Source organism: Haliotis rubra, unplaced genomic scaffold, assembly GCF_003918875.1.
Source record: "Haliotis rubra isolate DU_JTF1 unplaced genomic scaffold, ASM391887v1 Scf345, whole genome shotgun sequence".
In the NCBI taxonomy this organism is placed as follows: domain Eukaryota; kingdom Metazoa; phylum Mollusca; class Gastropoda; order Lepetellida; family Haliotidae; genus Haliotis; species Haliotis rubra.
This window is the reverse complement of record NW_025767019.1, coordinates 438,480-458,721: the sequence shown is the minus strand read 5'-3', so window position 1 is coordinate 458,721 and position 20,242 is coordinate 438,480. Positions and strand designations below refer to the sequence as shown.

General features: G+C 41.9%; 1 protein-coding gene across 1 annotated transcript in view; it reads right to left on the bottom strand.

Moving 5' to 3' along the window:
* LOC124284805 (vacuolar protein sorting-associated protein 51 homolog) overlaps window positions 1–20,242 on the bottom strand; it is a 42,100-nt gene that overhangs the window by 20,649 nt on the left and 1,209 nt on the right. Inside the window, exons 2-12 of the mRNA XM_046720919.1 lie at window positions 19,771–20,066; window positions 18,888–19,043; window positions 17,946–18,019; window positions 16,392–16,524; window positions 15,950–16,038; window positions 15,023–15,143; window positions 14,612–14,715; window positions 11,633–11,732; window positions 10,882–10,982; window positions 10,255–10,334; window positions 9,748–9,890 (exon numbers count right to left, since the gene is read on the bottom strand). Of these exons, the coding sequence (XP_046576875.1) occupies window positions 9,748–9,890; window positions 10,255–10,334; window positions 10,882–10,982; window positions 11,633–11,732; window positions 14,612–14,715; window positions 15,023–15,143; window positions 15,950–16,038; window positions 16,392–16,524; window positions 17,946–18,019; window positions 18,888–19,043; window positions 19,771–20,066 (1,397 nt within the window). The remainder of the gene's footprint in view (window positions 1–9,747; window positions 9,891–10,254; window positions 10,335–10,881; window positions 10,983–11,632; window positions 11,733–14,611; window positions 14,716–15,022; window positions 15,144–15,949; window positions 16,039–16,391; window positions 16,525–17,945; window positions 18,020–18,887; window positions 19,044–19,770; window positions 20,067–20,242) is intronic.

The following is a 20,242-nucleotide window of genomic DNA, read 5'->3' as shown; positions in this document are numbered from 1 at the left end:
TGTAGCTCAATGCTGGGCCTGACAAGGTGGTAATATAGATTGTAGCTCAATGCTCTGCCTGACAAGGTGGTAATATAGATTGTAGCTCAATGCTCTGCCTGACAAGGTGGTAATATAGATTGTAGCTCAATGCTGGGCCTGACAAGGTGGTAATATAGATTGTAGCTCAATGCTGGGCCTGACAAGGTGGTAATATAGATTGTAGCTCAATGCTGGGCCTGACAAGGTGGTAATATAGATTGTAGCTCAAGCTCAATGATTGTTGCTGGGCCTGACAAGGTGGTTATATAGATTGTAGCTCAATGCTGGGCCTGACAAGGTGGTTATATAGATTGTAGCTCAATGCTGGGCTTGTCAAGGTGGTTATATAGATTGTAGCTCAATACTGGGCCTGACAAGGTCGGTATGAAAACTGTGGTGGCAATTAATATTAACACAATGGTTCTTCAGCATCCTAAAACATCCAGGCTGCTGTGCTTCAGCTCCATGACAAGACAACACTGTGACTCAGTCTAGTACAGATGTGACCAGGCAACTATAGATTGTCTATCAGGCTGCCTTCCACGCAGAGTAATTACAATGGTGCTATGGTTTATTGCATGTGAAAACAGTTAATATCAACCAAATACCAGTTAGATAGAATCAACAATCTAACTCCACCAAAATACTATTATAATCTGTTTAAACAAAATTCCATGTTCATATTCAAATGAGAATGAGCTTTGAGAGAATTTTAAGACCATTGTTGTGTTGAGAATCAAATTAAATAACAGCATTGTCCACCACTGAGTAACACTTAACAAAATTAGGCCGAATGTTTTCTTTTTCACTTCATAATTGGTTTATAAAACATTTGGCACTGAATACAATGTATGTCACTGAAAAGAATTTTCATACATTTCAGTCTTTGTCTGTCAGTTTTGTGCAAAAACTGTTATAACTGTCACAATACATCACAATGGATTTCAAAGACTGCTTGTGTTCAAACTGATATGATGATATGATGATTATTAGTTGAACGGCTATTTGCTAGGTATTATCATGATTATGGGATGGTAAAGCCTGTTTCAGGTTGAAGAAATATGGATTTAAAAAGGCTGTATCATAGCATGCTACCTGGCAAATGTCCAAGTAACAAATTTATTTCCCTTTAAAATTTATTTGCCAAATTTTAGTGTTTTCTGGAGCTGCTTTCATCTGTTGCTCCTCTATTTCTACCACAGTATAGGATACAAATCACATTTCACATGATATCTTTAGGTACAATCTATTTCCACTTCACAGATAAAAGATACCATAATCTCAAATTATCTTGATAAAAATAACTTTTTGTTATACTTATAGTAATAGCTGAATTCTCCAAGTGAGTTGGATTTCAATGTCAAAGGTTGCAAACTGTCAAGGTTGTCCATATTACACATATGGGTAAGATGGGTTCATACTACCCACACAACTTTTGAGTAAGGTTTCAAATGCATTGTCTATTAACCAATCAAAAGTCATTTAATTTATCTAAAAGTAATACAGACTGATTACTGGGGGATATAGACAGATATGCCGGGGTCAATGGACTGCTGTGCTTGGGTCTGAATCATTCACCAGCACAGCAAACTACTATTCACAGGAAATAACATTTATACTACCACTTCAAACTAATAGGGTGACATACACCTGTATCTGGTATATACATCAGTTATACCAGCACAATACACTAATACACACACATAAACCAGACTGACAGAATAATAAGCCAAAGTCACCAAATGTAACTGAATTAAACCTAAAAACTGATGCCAAGAAGGATGAAGCTGGGACCATATCTTTGACTGTATCATGCTCTGTTTGTCATTCTGTTGGGATGGGAATGCCACAATAACTCGGTGCGCCTAGTGGCTGCAAGAGTTGTATGATCCCCAAGGAGTTGAGATTGACAATACGATGTGCCGTTGAGATTGACATCCAGTGAACGAGGGAAAAACAAAGCGCCTTTGAGCAGCTGAGCTGAGCTGGATGTCGGCGTTATACAAAATGTGTGTGTGTGTGTGTGTGTGTGTGTGTGTGTGTGTGTGTGTGTGTGTGTGTGTGTCTGTCTGTCTGTCTGTCTGTCTGTCTGTATGTCTGTATGTATGTATGTATGTATGTATTTATTCTGTTGCCAATCACTGCACCAGGTAATATTCTAGCTAGTGGAAGATAATAATCAAACCAGGACCAAGCAATCCAGTGATAGACATCATAAGGAACAAACAATGCTTATGGGCATGTTGTCACTCAAAACACTGACCACCCAAGCAATAAAAACAGCCTAAACTGTAAGTTTACATTGTAAACTGACAACAAAGATCAATATTCGTGATGACTTGCCACATATCTATATATGGAAGGTGGAAAATAACAGCCCAGAATCGTCAATCATGCATGAAGAAATATGATCTCGCCCTGCAGCAATACTGTGATTTAATATCCTATAGTAAACATAGAACACATGGCACTAACAGATATTAAACTGTTAGTCTATCAATATATCACATGTATTGATACAATACGAAATTCTGAATTTAATATTTTGGATACAGGAAAGCATTGTCATCCAAGTCCAAAGCAGACTCATTGTACTGCCTCTCTGTCTCCTGTAATACATCTGTAACCATGACACAGCTAGAGATTATGAGAGATTACGTAATACAGTAAACTGTGTATATACTGAAATGATGAACATAAGAAATTATTGTTTTTCCCCGGGCCACTTTCTTTGAATATTAGTTAAAACTGTGTAGCTAACCACAGCTATAACGGAACAAACCCAGTGGTGCATTGAGTGTTATAGGTGCAGTGTACTGTCACTCAGTACATCTACAACGCCTCACGAACTGATGAAACTGATAATGCCACCTTATACATGCAAAAATGAAATCAGTTAAACACTAAACTGTTGCCTATACATATAGAGACTACTTCTTGTGATTGATACAGCTTCACTATGTCATAATGATCCTTTAACTCTTCACTTTCCTCTCCCCTCCATCCTTATATAAACTGCACAGATAAACAATATGCTGACCTCACAACCAGGACTGACTGACTGAGTTTGGTTTTACGCCGCTTTTAGCAATATTCCAGCAACATCATGGCGGGGGACACCAGAAATGGGCTTCACACATTGTGCCCATGGGGGGATTCGAACCCGGGTCTTCGGCGTGACGAGCAAACGCTTTTTTCACAACCAGGAAGTGCATGGGTATAAATTCTGACATCGATTGTATGTGTGATTAACGAAACAAGGTCACAGCATCCTACTTATAAGACAAGTTCAATATCAATAGACTATTTAGAAGTCTTGCAATAATGATAATCACAATAATTGTACTTTCACTGCTTTAGCCTGCATAAACTCAGTGCATGCTCAAAGCGCTGACATTATTATGTTTTGGTAACAATCTATTTTTTCCTAGCCAAGTCCAACAATCTATTTATATACTTAGAAAAAGAAACAACCAATTCATTTTCACCAATAGCATAAATGTTTGTCAATTTGAAATTTTCACAGAATTAACTATTAATTCTTTGTAACCAAGGTAACAAATTACTCATTTTGGACACATTTCTGAACAAACTATTTATGTCACAAAATCTTCCTTCACCCCTTCCCCAAGAAATGAAATAGATGTTCCCTGAGGCAAAGAGCAGGCCCTCAAATCAGCACATTTCTTCACAAAGAACCCGTGACCTTGACATAGACATGGTCATTTTAACAGGGAAGTAGGTGGTCCTCTGACAAAGCCAGTGTTACCTATATGGGACGATAAGATACAAATTTCTGCAAACAGTGTCAAAATGGAAGTCACAAGTGGAACAATTTATACTGATTGTCACTGAAATGCAATATGGACAGCTGTACTGCAGCTATCTGTGGTATTCGCATCACCATGACGATGTGACAGGTGCAACTGACAAACCAGTCAGGTGACAGTGATGGAGCATGTTGTAATAACTTGTTGATTAAACATAAACCCAACCGGGGATTTTCAATATTTTCTGACAGTATATGTTTCTTTGTCTGGTTATTAATTCAGAAATATTTACTTTTTACTGCTGAAACTGGAGACTGATGATTGAAATGATTCCAGCCTACAATGGCTATACACACATGTCCTCATGTTGCAGCCAGTTAATACACTGTTAATATTCTGGTCTTCAACAGCACATTCACATCAAGCAAAATTGTTTTAGCTATTGTGTGACTGGGATATCTGTGTCCTGATGGAATATATTGTTTAATGGAAAACAATTAAAAAAGCTATAGTTAATGAAGGATAAATTGAATTTTTAAAATACAAAATTGATGTGAAATGTCAATTAAAAACTGCTGAGCATAAATAAAGATGTGATTGTATTTTGTAATTATGCTAAAATGTGGTAAAAACTATACTTGATCTATCAACATTCAAAAACCAGGCAGTCTTAGGTGAAAGCATGAAAAAAACAATTGAATGATAGAGGAACCAGCTGTCCCTGTTCTTCCCTGCAGACAAGACTGATGATTCACTCTCATAAAGATGGTTTCATATTTTAGATTTAACATGACAGCTTGTCTGCTATTCAACGGATCCTTTACTGAGATGACCAAATAATGACTATTGACTAGAGGATGACTTCTGGCTTGTGACATACCCCATCAGAACCCTGTGATGTTGTATTAAAGGCGAGACAAACATAATGCAGAAGTGGGTATCTTTGTTCCTGAACATAGTTTTGTACCATATATCAGGAGTGAGGTGAGACGAGGTGAAATGCGGTTTAACGTCGTACTTGAGAATATTCCGCTCAAGTGACGACGAGCATGCATGTGTATGTGTGGCTGCTTGTACTAGCCCAGACTTAAGCTGGTTCTATATAGTGCTTGCTCACTGAGATACCATGCCGCAGCTAAGCATGAATACCCCACTCAGACACATTATACTGACTCTGAGCCGACCAGTCCTTGTTGTACCCATTAAAGCCGAACACCAGGCAGGGACCAACAAGTACCATATTTTAACGCCTAGTGGTATGACAGGGCTGGGGATCAAACCCGTTACCTTCCGGTCTCCGGGTGGACACTCTAACCACTACAACACGGAGGCAGTTGTTGCTTTTTTTTTGGTCGTGGAGTGAGTGTGAGTGTCGGCAGCAGAGTGAGAGCAGTTGAGTGATTGAGAGAGAGCGAGATTGTGAGTGAGAAAGAGGAGTGAAAGTATGAGTGAGAGAAGAGGAGTGAAAGTAATGAGTGAGTGAGAAAGAGAAAGAGAAGAAAGTATGAGTGAGAGAGAGAAATTCATCAGAATTCATCAATCCGCGAAAACAAAATGCATGTGTTGTGTGAAGTATTACGGACAGCTACATATTAAACACTTGATACATGCCAGCCATACCAACTGTCATGTCATCTATATGCTGATCAGTCATATAACCTGTGAATCAGGTGTACATAACATGCTGGTCTTCATTAAACAAGCAATCATTGTCTGGCGGTGAGAAACCGTACACCAGCACCAATACTTCATTTCACAATAAATGTACAGTGTTCAAGCTACAGCCAACCGTGTCAGCATAATGTGGGAGATGTTTATAACTCTGGTGAAACTAGAAAGCACTGGTATGGAAGTGACAAACCTAGAAACATCAGTATGGACAATCAGGATTCAATTAATAATCATATGTTACTGTTATGTCTAACAGTACTCTACTTTATTGGGCTTTTCAAGGGGTTGATTTCCAATTTTGGACTCTTGTGCATTGGGAAATGTTTTTAAATATCTTATGATCTTATTGATATCCTAACAGTCAGATTGGATTCCTTAGAAACCCTCCTATACATAATGCAGTCAGGAATCCAGTAACACATTCCAGATGACTGGACCTCCTGTGCCCCTCCCCACCTGTACAGCAGCACACATGTAATACTGGAGGACCTCCTGTACCCCCTCATCATGGAACTTTGCCTGTCAGATACATCACTGGATCCTCTGTGCCCCCTCCCCTCCTATATGTAATACTGACATCCTCCTTGCTTCAGATGACTGGATCTCCTGTGCCCCACCCCCTCCTATATGTAATACTGACATCCTCCTTGCTTCAGATGACTGGATCTCCTGTGCCCACCCCTCCTATGTGTTCCCCCTCCTATATGTAATACTGACATCCTCCTTGCTTTAGATGACTGGATCTCCTGTGCCCCACCCCCTCCTATATGTAATACTGACATCCTCCTTGCTTTAGATGACTGGATCTCTGCCCCTGTGCCCCACCCCTCCTATATGTAATACTGACATCCTCCTTGCTTTAGATGACTGGATCTCCTGTGCCCCACCCTCCTATATGTATATGTAATACTGACATCCTCCTTGCTTCAGATGACTGGATCTCCTGTGCCCCACCCTCCTATATGTAATACTGACATCCTCCTTGCCAGATACCTGTAATACTGACATCCTCCTTGCTTCAGATGACTGGATCTCCTGTGCCCCCCTCCTATATGTAATACTGACATCCTCCTTGCTTTAGATGACTGGATGCCCCCTCCCTTGTGCTTCCTATAGATGACTGGATCTCCTGTGCCCCACCCCCCCTCCTATATGTAATACTGACATCCTCCTTGCTTCAGATGACTGGATCTCCTGTGCCCCACCCATCCTCCCTATATGTAATACTAAATGTAATACTGACATCCTCCTTCAGATGACTGGATCTCCTGTGCCCCTTCCTATATGATGACTGACATCCTCCTTGCTTCAGATGACTGGATCTCCTGTGCCCCACCCTCCTATATGTAATACTGACATCCTCCTTGCTTTAGATGACTGGACCTCCTGTGCCCCACCCCCTCCTATATGTAATACTGACATCCTCCTTGCTTCAGATGACTGGATCTCCTGTGCCCCACCCCCTCCTATATGTAATACTGACATCCTCCTTGCTTCAGATGAGATGACTCCTATATGTAATACTGATCCTCCTTGCTTTTAGATGACTGGACCTCCTGTGCCCCACCCCCTCCTATATGTAATTAGTTCCATGGAGTAAAGTGAGGGTAACTGTAGACACAGTATTTCAGCTCCCCTCACCTGTCATTACTAAATACTCTTCTACTTTTTTCAAACATCTGACACTCTGCTAGGCCGGAGTGTGAGGGAATACTGAAGTGATGCAACTCTTCGACATAACGATCAGGTACTGACAAACTGAACATTTAGATGCATCAGAATTCGAACGCATTAGAACAGGTTTCTTAAACACCAAAGGGAAGCAACTTGCCTGGCCAATTGGTGTGTCTCAGATCAATCTCAGGTGGAATGTCTTATTTCCTGCCATTCAGTTTGTGTAGATTAGATCATGTGTCAAATGGGAGAAATAGATTTGTTGTTGGATGGTTAAAGGAGAATACTAGACAATTGCAATATTTGCTGGGTGAAAGATAAAGTCATTAGAAACATGTACCCCAAATTTTTTTTATTATGTTTTTATCGCAAAAACAGTTTCTGTTTTCTGAGCTTCGGCCGTTATGCATATTCTGCTGGAACTCACGTGACCTTTCGCTCGTGATGTCATATGTGACGTCATATATTGACAGAACAGGCGCTACAGCAATACAAATCGTGTTGTATCTGCCGTTTTTGTAAATGGTACGATGTTGTATTCCGGGGGTGCACGGAATCATCGAAAAATGGAAAGAACCATCATTTCTACCGTTTTCCAAGTAAAGAGACAGATTTAGGCAGGAGAAATGCTCCGATTGTTCTGAGTCGGACGCATATGAAATTCATTGAAAGAGATGCACACACGGGGTATGAAAATCCAAAAGCTAGACCGAAGAAGGAAGAAGTACCCACAAGATTCAATTATACTCCATCATACCCTGTTACAACTTACTGTCAGTGGTATTTTTAATATAAATTAAATTAAAGTCCGATTGCCAGTCGAATTGCCCCCACTACAAATTGCCCAAACAAATTTGGTCCAATTGCCCCGGAGTTTTGTTCAAATTGTCCCAGGGGGGTAGTCAAAATGCCCCAGTTTATTTAAAATGATTAAATATAGGCCATAAATGCATAGTTTTGTCAACTTTGATATTATGTTCTTCATAAAAAAGTATATACATAGTTATGAGTTTACTAATGGAACATTTATCAGAAATATTACTTCCTAATAACTTTTATATGAAGAACCTAATATCAAAGTTGACAACAACTATGCATTTATGGCATATATTTAATCATTTCAAATACATTTGACCAAATTAGAATGAATGACCAAATTTGCTGGGGCATTTTGTAGCTGGGGCAGTTCGACTGGTAACCATGAGATATATATTAGCAAAATCAGTGAGAGATTTCACATAAGCTTGATCATGTTTTGCTAGAAGGTTCTTTTCGGTTTGGGCCCCTAAATGCTGCAGTTTACCCGAAACATTGCTGAATGCAATGGCAAATCATGAAGTACTTGTTGCTTTCATTTTTTTTCCATTTTGCCCAATAACGCATGTTGGCATAAGTCTTGCTATTTGTCAGTAGTGTGTGCCGTGAAAGTTGTATATTCTCAGAAAGAAACTGCAATCACATTTAAAAAAAATCATTCTTAGGGACTGGTCATATATTTATAGGGGCGGGTTTGCTGGTGGGAACTTATCACATTTTGTTGACAAATAGTATTCTTGATAAATGATATGGTCTATTTTTAAATTTATTTTGACCTCAAGCGGTGCCTCCGTTTCGCTTGATTCTTCTTCTTCATCTTCACAGGAAGACTGTCTTGCAAGATGTAAAAATCGGATCGTATTGATACCGTCTAACATCCATTTCAGAAATGACATCAGGAAAACCTTTCACTGCTTCAGAATCCATGGTCACTGTTAAGTTGTGAGATAAAATCAAAGAGGAAGCCATCAGCAACAGGCACATATGACGTCATGTCACGTGACGCCCCCTCTGCTCATTAACTGTCGAATGTTTCAGTAATAGGCAGAAATACGAGTACGTTTTGGGGGTTTTATTGTTATTTTACAAACTTTTTTCTTCAATTACAATCGCGGAAGGTGACTTTTACAATATCCTTTACAATATATCCAAAGTTTTGTTTTTGTTCGTATTCTCCTTTAACGCCATACTCAGCAATATTATAGCTATATGGCAGTGGTCTGTAAATAATCATTCACCAGGCATTCCGGTGAGTGAGTGAGTTTAGTTTTACGCCGCACTCAGCAATATTCCAGCTATATGGCGGTAGTCGGTAAATAATCGTGTCTGGACCAGACAATCCAGTGATCAACAGCATCAGCATCGACCTGTGCAATTAGGAACCGATGACATGTGGCAACCAAGTCAGCGAGCCTGACCACCTGATCCCATTAGTTGCCCCTTATGACAAGCATGGGTTACTGAAGGTTCAGACCTTCACGGGTGGCAATCCAGTGATCAACAGCATGAGAAATGTATTTGTGCAAAGTACCACTACCCCATATCATATTAAGGTATTCAAAGTTGACATTCTTGGTGATTAGGTAAATAAATTCCCAAGGTAAGGCTACCCATCAGAATTTCAAGATGCATTTGAAGCAAAGGGTGGGCATTGGGGACACATTAATTTTATGTTTCATAGTAAGTTTTGAGCAGGCACATCAAATTAAAACAATGATGATTGTCACTGGGTACAATGATCCCACATGTGTGCCTGGCCTAGTGCATGTAGTACAGCATACTGACATTGACCTACCTGTAGATTAGCTAGCACAGACTTCATTTGGTCAACGATTGATGACTGCATGTTGCCAAGCAACTCAGACAGGTTGGTGCTGCCATCTTGTTTCCCCACCAGGCGGGGTGCCGCCAGACTCTGGCGGATATCTGTTAGACAATCTGGAAGAAGACGTCATAGGATGAAGAGGTGCTTCTGCTGAACCACACTCAGTCAGGGTATTATTTTAGTTGGGTTGTTGGGTTCCAAAATAGAATTTCAACAATAAAACTCTGAAGCCCAATCACTGGCATTCACAATTTTATTAAAATGATACTGGTGCCTCAATAATTGTATTCCTTACATCACCAAAAGGACACAGATGCCTGATCAATGGTATTCCCAATTTCAACAAAAGGACTACTATTTCAAGATTCAACATTTGGACAGTTTGCCCCAGTTTTTACTATGGTATATATATAACCTATCAATGGTCTTCCCAACTTCTACAATATGACCCTGTTATCCTATCATGAAGGACTGTACCTGAGAAGTGTTGTTTGAGAGCCTGCAGATAGTGTGCGACCCTGTCCTTGGCAGCCCGAGACACGATCTCCGTCCCTGCCCTGGAGATGACAACATGGAACAGAGTCATACGAATGCCCAAATGTAATGCAACAGAATACATCACACAATAATGGCATCATGGGAACATGTAGGTTTCTTATCAAGTGGATTATTCAGATCATACTGTCACATCAGGGAGGAACCAGTTGTTTTTTAGAGGATGGGGGATTTGGGCATTAGATCAGCAATTTGTTTAATGTCATGAGCTCCATTATGTTTTCTCCAACATGCACAGGTGCTGAGTCATATTTTACAGGAATAAATATAGAAGTATTCTTTGAACAGCTTAATATAACTTGCAAGACTCATTATGTTTATTCCTACAAAGCAAGGCATGTGTAATTGTTCTTCAATAAGATGGGCTTGATACTTTTTGTAGATAAAATGCAATGGTCAGCCCTTAAAGCTTTTTATGGTATAAATTAATGTTTGAATATTACAAGTGACTCTATTATCACAAAACATGCACAAAAGATTTGAAAATGATCATGAAATGACACTACCCAGCAACAACCAAGGACATGGGCAAAGGGAGGTAACTCTCACCTTGAGAAGTCAGTGTCTGGCAAGAGCTTGTTCATGGCCTGAAGTCGGCGGTGAAATCGGTCAAGGGCTCGGACAAGGATTGTGTTGTCACCAGTCTCTTTCTGTATTGATGAAATATGAACATCTGTATAACAGTGTATGCCATATCTCTTCTTGCAATGTAACGTGTATAACAAGAACGTATGAGCTTACAATGTAACAAGTGGGCTCAAAGTGCAGCATCTATGTAATGTTTGTTACTTAAAGCCACACTCTGCAATATTATAACTATGTGATTGCAAATTATAAACCATATATACTGGACCAGCCAAAACCAGCATAGGTATGATGACAAACAGTCTACTTACAACCTTTTCTATCTAGCCCACATAAAGTATTTGGTTTGGTTTGATGTTTTACGCCACACTCAGCAATGTTTCAGCTAAATTGGCGGTCTGTAAATAATCGAGTCTGCACCAGACAATCCAGTGATCAACAGCATGAGCATCAATCTCTGCAACTGGGATACGATGACATGTGTCAACCAAGTCAGTGAGCCTGACCACCCGATTTGGTTAGTCGCCTCTCATGACAAGCATGGGTTGCTGAAGATCAATTCTAACCCAGATCTTCACGGGTTTCCACATAAAGGCATATGTAACATATTTGTAATGGTTTATGCAACATCTATGTAATTGTTATAAAATGCTTGACTTAATGCTCCACATGTTGCTTGACTTAATGAGCTCTGAACTAATCACTCAACACATACCTCAAGCTGCACTCTGTTCTGAACGTAGGCAAAATATTGTTCCATCAGCTCATTGACAAAGTTCACCAGCTTCTTCAGGGCAATTGTGTCAAAGTTCTCACTGTGGTTGATGAAATGTGAATGTTATCAATTTCTTCACTGGGGAGATATCATCTTCAACTAACTTTCTACAAATATATTCTTTCATTCTTTTATACCAAACTGGGTCACACAGTCAATGTTAATAAATATTTGGCAACATTCTGCACATGGGACTATTGGTAGTAATGTCTTGACCCCAGGAGACTATTAGTGGGTACAGTTCTTGACTCCTGGGGACTATTGGTAGGGACAGGTCTTGACCTCAGGGGACTATTGGTAGGGACAGGTCTTGGCCCCAGGGGACTATGAGTAGGGAAAGGCCTGAGTGGAGGGTACAGGGCTTTACCCCAGGGGCTATTGGTGGAGACAGGTCTTGACACCAGGGCACTACTGGTGGGTACAGGGCTTTACCCCAGGGGACTACTGGTAGGGACAAGCCTTTACCCCAGGGGACTACTGGAGGGTACAGGGCTTTACCCCAGGGGACTACTGGTGGGTACAGGGCTTTACCCCAGGGGACAATTGGAAGGGACAAGCTTTGACATCAGGGGACTAGTGGTGGGTACAGGGCTTTACCCCAGGGGACTATTGGTAGGGACAAGCTTTGACATCAGGGGACTAGTGGTGGGTACAGGGCATTACCCCAGGGGACTATTGGAAGGGACAAGCCTTGACCACAGGGGACTACTGGAGGGTACAGGGCTTTACCCCAGGGGACTACTGGTGGGTACAGGGCATTACCCCAGGGGGCTATTGGTGGGTACAGGGCATTACCCCAGGGGACTATTGGAAGGGACAAGCCTTGACATCAGGGGACTACTGGTGGGTACAGGGCTGGTACATCAGGGGCCAAGCCTTTACATCAGGGGACTACTGGTGGGTACAGGGCATTACCCCAGGGGACTAGTGGTAGGACAAGCCTTGACATCAGGGCATTACTGGTGGGTACTGGGCTTTACGTATAGGAGAAAATAAGCCCTTGGGAGGAGGGAGCATTTCCCTCCTCCCAAGGTTTTACATTCCCTACCAAAACCTTGGGGAAGTGTTTTCCCTAACATATATACCGTCAATGATGGATAATTATAATGTAGATGATCATTTAATGAAGCTACTTAACAATAACTGAAGCGCAAGTAAAATCAATTTAATGACAGTAACTATATATAGATAATTCAACCCCTTCGTCAACGTTTTCGTTGGCTCAATGGCCGTGAGGTAGATCGTCCGCTTATTAACCTGTTAGATGCGGTTCTAATCCTGCTCGGGAAAACATTTGCACTTTGAAATTGATCTTGGACGATATTCTTCAATTGATTTCAAACACTCATGTATCATTTGAATGTTGATGTTCATATAGAGTTAGGAAAAAATAAAACCTGGGAAGAGGTCTTACTTACAAAAAGTAAAACCTGAGAAGAGGTCTTACTTACAAAAAGTAAAACCTGGGAAGAGGTCTTACTTACAAAAAGTAAACCTGGGAAGAGGTCGTACTTACAAAAAGTAAAACCTGGGAAGAGGTCGTACTTACAAAAACGTACTTACAAAAAGTAAAAGCTGAGAACAAACAAAAACCTCAAATGCGGTTATTCCGGGAAAAGAAGAGATGCTTAATATATAGTGAGAAGCACACTTCAGGTTTATATTGGTGGGTACAGGGCTTTACATGAGGGGGCACTTGGTAGGGTCAAGCCTTGACATCAGGGGACTACTGGTGGGTACAGGGCTTTACCAAAGGGGACTAGTGGAGGGTACAGGGCTTTACCCCAGGGGACTAGTGGAGGGTACAGAGTTTTACCCCAGGGGACTAGTGGAGGGTACAGGGTTTTACCCCAGGGGACTAGTGGAGGGTACAGGGCTTTACCCCAGGGGACTAGTGGAGGGTACAGAGCTTTACCCCAGGGGACTAGTGGAGGGTACAGGGTTTTACCCCAGGGGACTAGTGGAGGGTACAGGGCTTTACCCCAGGGGACTAGTGGAGGGTACAGAGTTTTACCCCAGGGGACTAGTGGAGGGTACAGGGTTTTACCCCAGGGGACTAGTGGAGGGTACAGGGCTTTACCCCAGGGGACTAGTGGAGGGTACAGGGCTTTACCCCAGGGGACTAGTGGAGGGTACAGGGCTTTACCCCAGGGGACTTTTAGTAGGGACAAGCCTTGACATCAGGGGACTACGGGAGGGTACAGGGCTTTACATCAGGGGACTGACTATTGGTAAGGACAAGCCTTGACATCAGGTGACTACTGGTGGGTACAGGGCTTTACCCCAGGGGGCTGTTTGGGGCTACAGGTCTTGATCCCAGGAAACTATTAGTAGGGACAGGTCTTGACCACAGGAGAGTGAGAGAGTGAGTTCAGTTTTACGCTGCTTTTAGCAATATTCCAGCAATATCATGGAAGGGGACACCAGAAATGGCCTTCACACATTGTACCCATGTGGGGAATCGAATCCGGGTCTTCAGCGTGACGAGCAAACGCTTTAACCAGTTTAGTTTTATGCTGCACTCAGCAATATTCCAGCTATATGGCAGCGGTCTGTGAATAATCGAGTCTGGACCAGACAATCCAGTGATCAACAGCATGAGCATCGATCTGCGCAATTGGGAACTGATGACATGTGTCAACCAATTCAGCGAGCCTGACCGCCCTATTCCGTTAGTCTCCTCTTATGACAAGCATGGGTTACTGAAGATCAGTATTCTAACCCGGACCTTCACAGGTAGGAGACAGGTCTTGACCCCAATGAACTATTCTTGGAAGCTACCAGTATAAGCCTTGACCTCAAAAAGTTATTGGAAGGTACAGGTCTTTAAGGCCAGTTAAAGGTACAACCACCTATTTCAACAAATGATCTTGTCTTTGCACAAAATTATGATCCACAACACTACAGCTGTGTACCTACTTTTCACCCTGTCTGTTGAGGAACATATCATTGTAGGATGCGATCACCAGACACATGTTGCTGAGGAAGCCATTACAGCCCGAGTCCACAAACTCCAGAACATCCTGGGTGAACAGCACAGAAAAACACAGTAAACAACAGATTCATCATGCATTAAACATTAAACATTTCATCAGCTGGGAAGTCAATAAGAACTACAACATATTACAGCCTCAGTTAAACTTGCTGCAGAGACCCATAATCACAAAAAAGGATGTAGATCAAGAATACTTGGGGGACATTTGTTGTAGTGAAGCATACAATTTCATAATATCTCCCAAAATATCTATGATCCCCAGTAATTTTTCATGACCTTATCATACTTATTGATGGCAGTTATGACAGTTAACAAAGCAATGAGACAGTGCTAACCATGGGAGTGTTGAGATAGGCCTGTGCTGGTCGCTGGTCATCACTTGGAGTTACCTCCCCTGCCTGAAGCTTGATCTGGCGATTCAGTTCATTCAAATCTTCATCTATTTTCTGCCTTGCACTGGAAGTTTTGTTAAAGAGGAACATAGATAAATACCTTCTCAAATGCAACTGTCTGCATTTCAATACACACACCTCAAACCTTTGGATAAGTGGGTGTGCAACACTGTAGGTGAGGTGAAATTGGGTTTAACGTCGTGCTTGAGAATATTTCGATCATATGACGACGTGCATGCGTGTGTGTCTGTGTGTGTGTATGTGCTGCTGCTTGTACTAGCCCAGACAGAAGCTGGTTTTATAGTGCTAGCCCACTGAGATACCATGCTGCAGTGAAGCATGAATACCCCACTCAGACACATTATACTGACTCCGAGCCGACCAGTCCTTGTTGTACCCATTAATGCCGAGCACCAGGCAGGGACCAACAAGTACCATATTTTAACGTCTTTTGGTATGATGCAGTCGGGGATCGAACCCGCGACCTTCCGCTCTAACCACTACACCACTGAGGTGGTCTTGTGTAACACTGTAAAATATGTTAATAAGCCTCTGTAGTTGGTACAAAACCTACCAGTACTTTAATCTCTGCATTCCTACAACAATTATTGGCTAATAATAATGTAATAAGTCCGTCATTATAATAACTAAACCACCAACAGGTGACTTGCCAAATGTTTGGATAAAAATGAATGGTAAAGTAAATGATTATGATATTATTTTGTGTGTCAAAACACTAGATAGTCTTCAGTATCACTTATGTTCAGTATTGACATTTTGGTTTGTCTTCTCTGTTTTGCCATTACACCATGATCAGTAGACTTTGAATGGCTCCGTAGATAGATGGTGACAGATATATGGCAAACTCACTGAGACAGGAACTCCTCACACAGCTGTTCAGCTGGCTCCTCCAGCTGCAGAAGGAGGTCCACACACTCTGCCAGCTGCTTTGGCGTGGACTGCAACAACAGCAACAACAACCATGCAGAGATACAGCCGTTGTCCAAGGTGATGGACATATCAATTTGGCTACCCTCCAGGTGTCCAAGTCGACACTCACTTACAACTCTCATGGTAATTTTTTTAAAAGGGAAATTCCAGAACCTGTATCAAAGTGGTAAATGTTCAAGAAGGTCCCCTGTATATAGCACAATGCAATAAAGATTTGGTCTCATATAAAAACATGTGGTTGTAAATGAATTATTTCAAGCTTCAAACAAACCCTACCCATGCCTTTTGGGGTCAGCTTCTGCTACTAACACAAACTAACAACTCGTAAAATATCAACATTTCTCTCTACATCAGTACTCACATCCTTGTCTTTGAACTGCTCACGGAGCTTATTGCTGAGTTCCTCAATGATGGTGTTGCAGTCCCTGTTGATGCCCTGGAAGCTGGGCATGTGCTGGTACTGGTGCAGCACACGCTTGGCCTTCGTGTAGTACCTGCAACATGGGGATGGCTGTCAGATGCTTGCCACTACTCAACAGGGCCTCTCTGGTCCCTGTCTCTACTAAACTAACAAAAGGGGTGTGAGGTGCTCTCTACCCACTCCTGTCAGGTGCTTGTCTCTACTCAACAGGGGATGTCAGGTGCATATCTCTACTCACCAGGGATGTCAGGGACATGTCTCTACTCAACAGGGAATTTCAGGGACATGTCTCTACTCAACAGGGATGTCAGACATGTCTCTACTCAACAGGGAATTTCAGGGACATGTCTCTACTCAACAGGGAATTTCAGGGACATGTCTCTTCTCAACAGGGAATTTCAGGGACATGACAGGGCATATCTCTACTCAACAGGTGACATGTCTCTACTCAACAGGGAATTTCAGGGACATGTCTCTACTCAACAGGGAACAGGGACATGTCTCTACTCAACAGGGTCAGGCACGCCTCTCACTCAGGGACAACAGGAATTTCAGGGACAGGGAATTTCAGGGACATGTCTCTACTCAACTCAGGTGACTCATAGAATTTCAGGGACATGTCTCAACAGGGAATTTCAGGGAATCTTCAGGGAATTTCAGGGACATGTCTCTTCTCAACAGGAACAGGATGATCAACAGGGAATCTTCAGGGACATGTCTCTACTCAACAGGAATTTCAGGGACATGTCTCACTCAACAGGGAATTTCAGGGACATGTCTCTACTCAACAGGGAATTTCAGGGACATGTCTCTTCTCAACAGGAACAGGGACATCTCTACTCAACAGGGACATGCATGTCTCTACTCAACAGGGAATTTCAGGGACATGGGACTTTCAGGGACATGTCTCTACTCAACAGGGAATTTCAGGGACATGTCTCTACTCAACAGGGGATTTCAGGGACATGTCTCTACTCAACAGGGAATTTCAGGGACATGTCTCTACTCAACAGGGAATTTCAGGGACATGTCTCTACTCAACAGGGAATTTCAGGGACATGTCTCTACTCAACATGGAATTTCAGGGACATGTCTCTACTCAACAGGGAATTTCAGGGACATGTCTCTTCTCAACAGGGAATTTCAGGGACATGTCTCTAGTCAACAGGGATTTTCAAGGACATGTCTCTACTCAAAAGGTGATGTCGTCAGGTGAATACCTGTACTCAGAAGAGGATTTCAGGTGCGTGCCTGTACTCAACAGGTGAGGTCAGGTGCACACCTGTACTCAACAGGGGATTTCAGGTGCGCGCCTGTACTCAACAGGTGATGTCAGGTGCACACCTGTACTCAACAAGGGATTTCAGGTGCACACCTGTACTCAACAGGGGATTTCAGGTGCGCGCCTGTACTAAACAGGGGATTTCAGGGACATGACTCTGTTCAATTGGTAATCACAGGTGCTCTCTTCTCAACAGGGGTTGCAGTTCTTACCTGACAGCCTGACTGTATGCCTTCAGCTCAATGCACTTCTTCAGACGTGCTGGCAGTTCGAACAAGAACTGGAGCTGAAACCACAGAGATAATTGGAGGTAAAAGCATGTTTAACATAGAAACCTTATTATCCAAATCTGTCCTCAGTCAAGTGAGGAATTAAGTGGGAACTACTTAATATTCATACACAGTCTTACTAAATTATGCATAAGTGAATGAGTGAGTTTAGTTTTACGCCACACTCAGCAATATTCCAGCTATGTGGTAGCGGTCTGTAAATAATCAAGTCTGGAAAAGACATTCCAGTGATAAACAGCATGAGCATCGATCTACACAACTGGGATACTATGACATATGTCACCCAAGTACACCCACCCACTCACCCCCAACACCAGATACAACATTTCCTTTCTGTCTGCAATGTGCTAGGATGACACTGCTTTACAATCTCAGTCTGTAAATAATCTTGTCTAGGCCATATAATCTAGTGATTGACATTATGAGCACTGATCTACACTGATGGGGTATGATGATTTGTATCAACCAAGTGAGTGAGTGACCATCACTTTAGTTGCTTCTGACAAGGATGGATTGACGAAGGCCAGTTTGAACCTAGATCTTCACAGAGCACTTCTGAGTAGGAAACATCACTACACTCAGGGGGCGATGGGCTAGTCTAGTGGTTAAAGCGTTGGCTCATCACGCCGAAGACCCGGGTTCGAATCCCCACATGGCTACAATGAGTGAAGCCCATTTCTGGTGTCCCCCGCCGTGATATTGCTGGAATATTGCTAAAAGCGGCGTAAAACCAAACTCAGTCAGTCAGTCAGTCACTACACTCAGTTAAAGGTACAGCCTAGTCATTTACTGAATATTATTGAAAATTATGGGTAAGCAACCAAGTGATAAGCTCTAAACTTATGAAGCAGTACAACAGCTTACCTTCTTGAGCAGAGAGTGAACGCCAGCCAGCTTGGTAATCTGTTGGCGTCGGTCTTGGAGAGTGTTGCTGATGTTGGCACTGAACTCTGTGATGGCAGACATGTTGGTTGCCAGGTGATCCATCTCATCCTCCATCTTCTTGAAGTCATTTTTCATCTAGAACACCACAATTCACATGAAACACTGAGTTGCACTGACTAGGTGTGCTGCCAACAACTCAGTAAGTGGTGTTTACAATGCTGGTATGGTGATCTGTTTGATTGGCATTTTAGAAGTTGGTGAGTAATAAGAAAGTAAGATACTTCATAGTTTACAACTTCTTTATTATATACGAGGTTTTTGAACAGATTCTTATACCGTTGTCAAGCAAGAGTGAAGTACTACAGCACTGAACAGACTTATATACATCAATATATACATGGGTGATGGGTCTTTACATATAGCCAATAAAACACAAAATGTACCCTTAACGTTAGGCCTTGTATCACCTTGTATCATGTAACTTACATCTTGTATCACCAGCTGATTTGATTTACCTCTCCCATAACTGGAATAAACCCTATACCCAAGATATGATATTTCCAGATTAAAGGTCAAAATGCAATTCGGAGATGAAACAGCTGTAGTATTAGCAAAGGCATATATATGTTATTCCAACATTGCGAGTTAAATCAATCCATTTTTACCAATTAAAACACAGAACTATATTCATCTATAGTTAACTACATACAGTCAACTGTTTCATCTCTCACTACTGATGTCCTTAAACCACACTACTCTCCACATCATTATACATATGATACACCTTTTCCTACACTGTACTGAGGAATTCAATTCCTCGTTCACATATTTCAGATCATCACAACATTAGGTCACTTCTTACTTTGCGAATGGTGTCTGTAGCACTGATGAACTTGTTGTAGTTCTCATACACCAGAGTCTGCATGTCGCTGTCCAGAGCACGGATCTGACGCACCATCTCATTCTCCCTGTCCATCAACTCTGTTAGAGAGCTCTTCTTGATCAGCGTTGACAAGTATGTGTCAGGCTTGAAGTGGGCTCCATCGATGTCGCATGGATCCACAGTTGTTGTTCCTGGCTTCTCCTCGTCAATCCCATAATACATTTTGAGCACTTCGTGTCTCCGTCGCTTGTTTTCAGCCGTTTCACCTTCATCATCTGGAAAACAACCATCATTTATCTAGTAATGTCTCGCATAAAGACAAATATGATGGATGTCAACTTCTTCTTTATTGTATACATACTGTTTTTATACACATTTCTGGGCTTTTCCTTGCCCCTTCACCAGGTGAATGATGAAGAGGCAAGGAAAAGCCCAGAAACGTGTATACAAT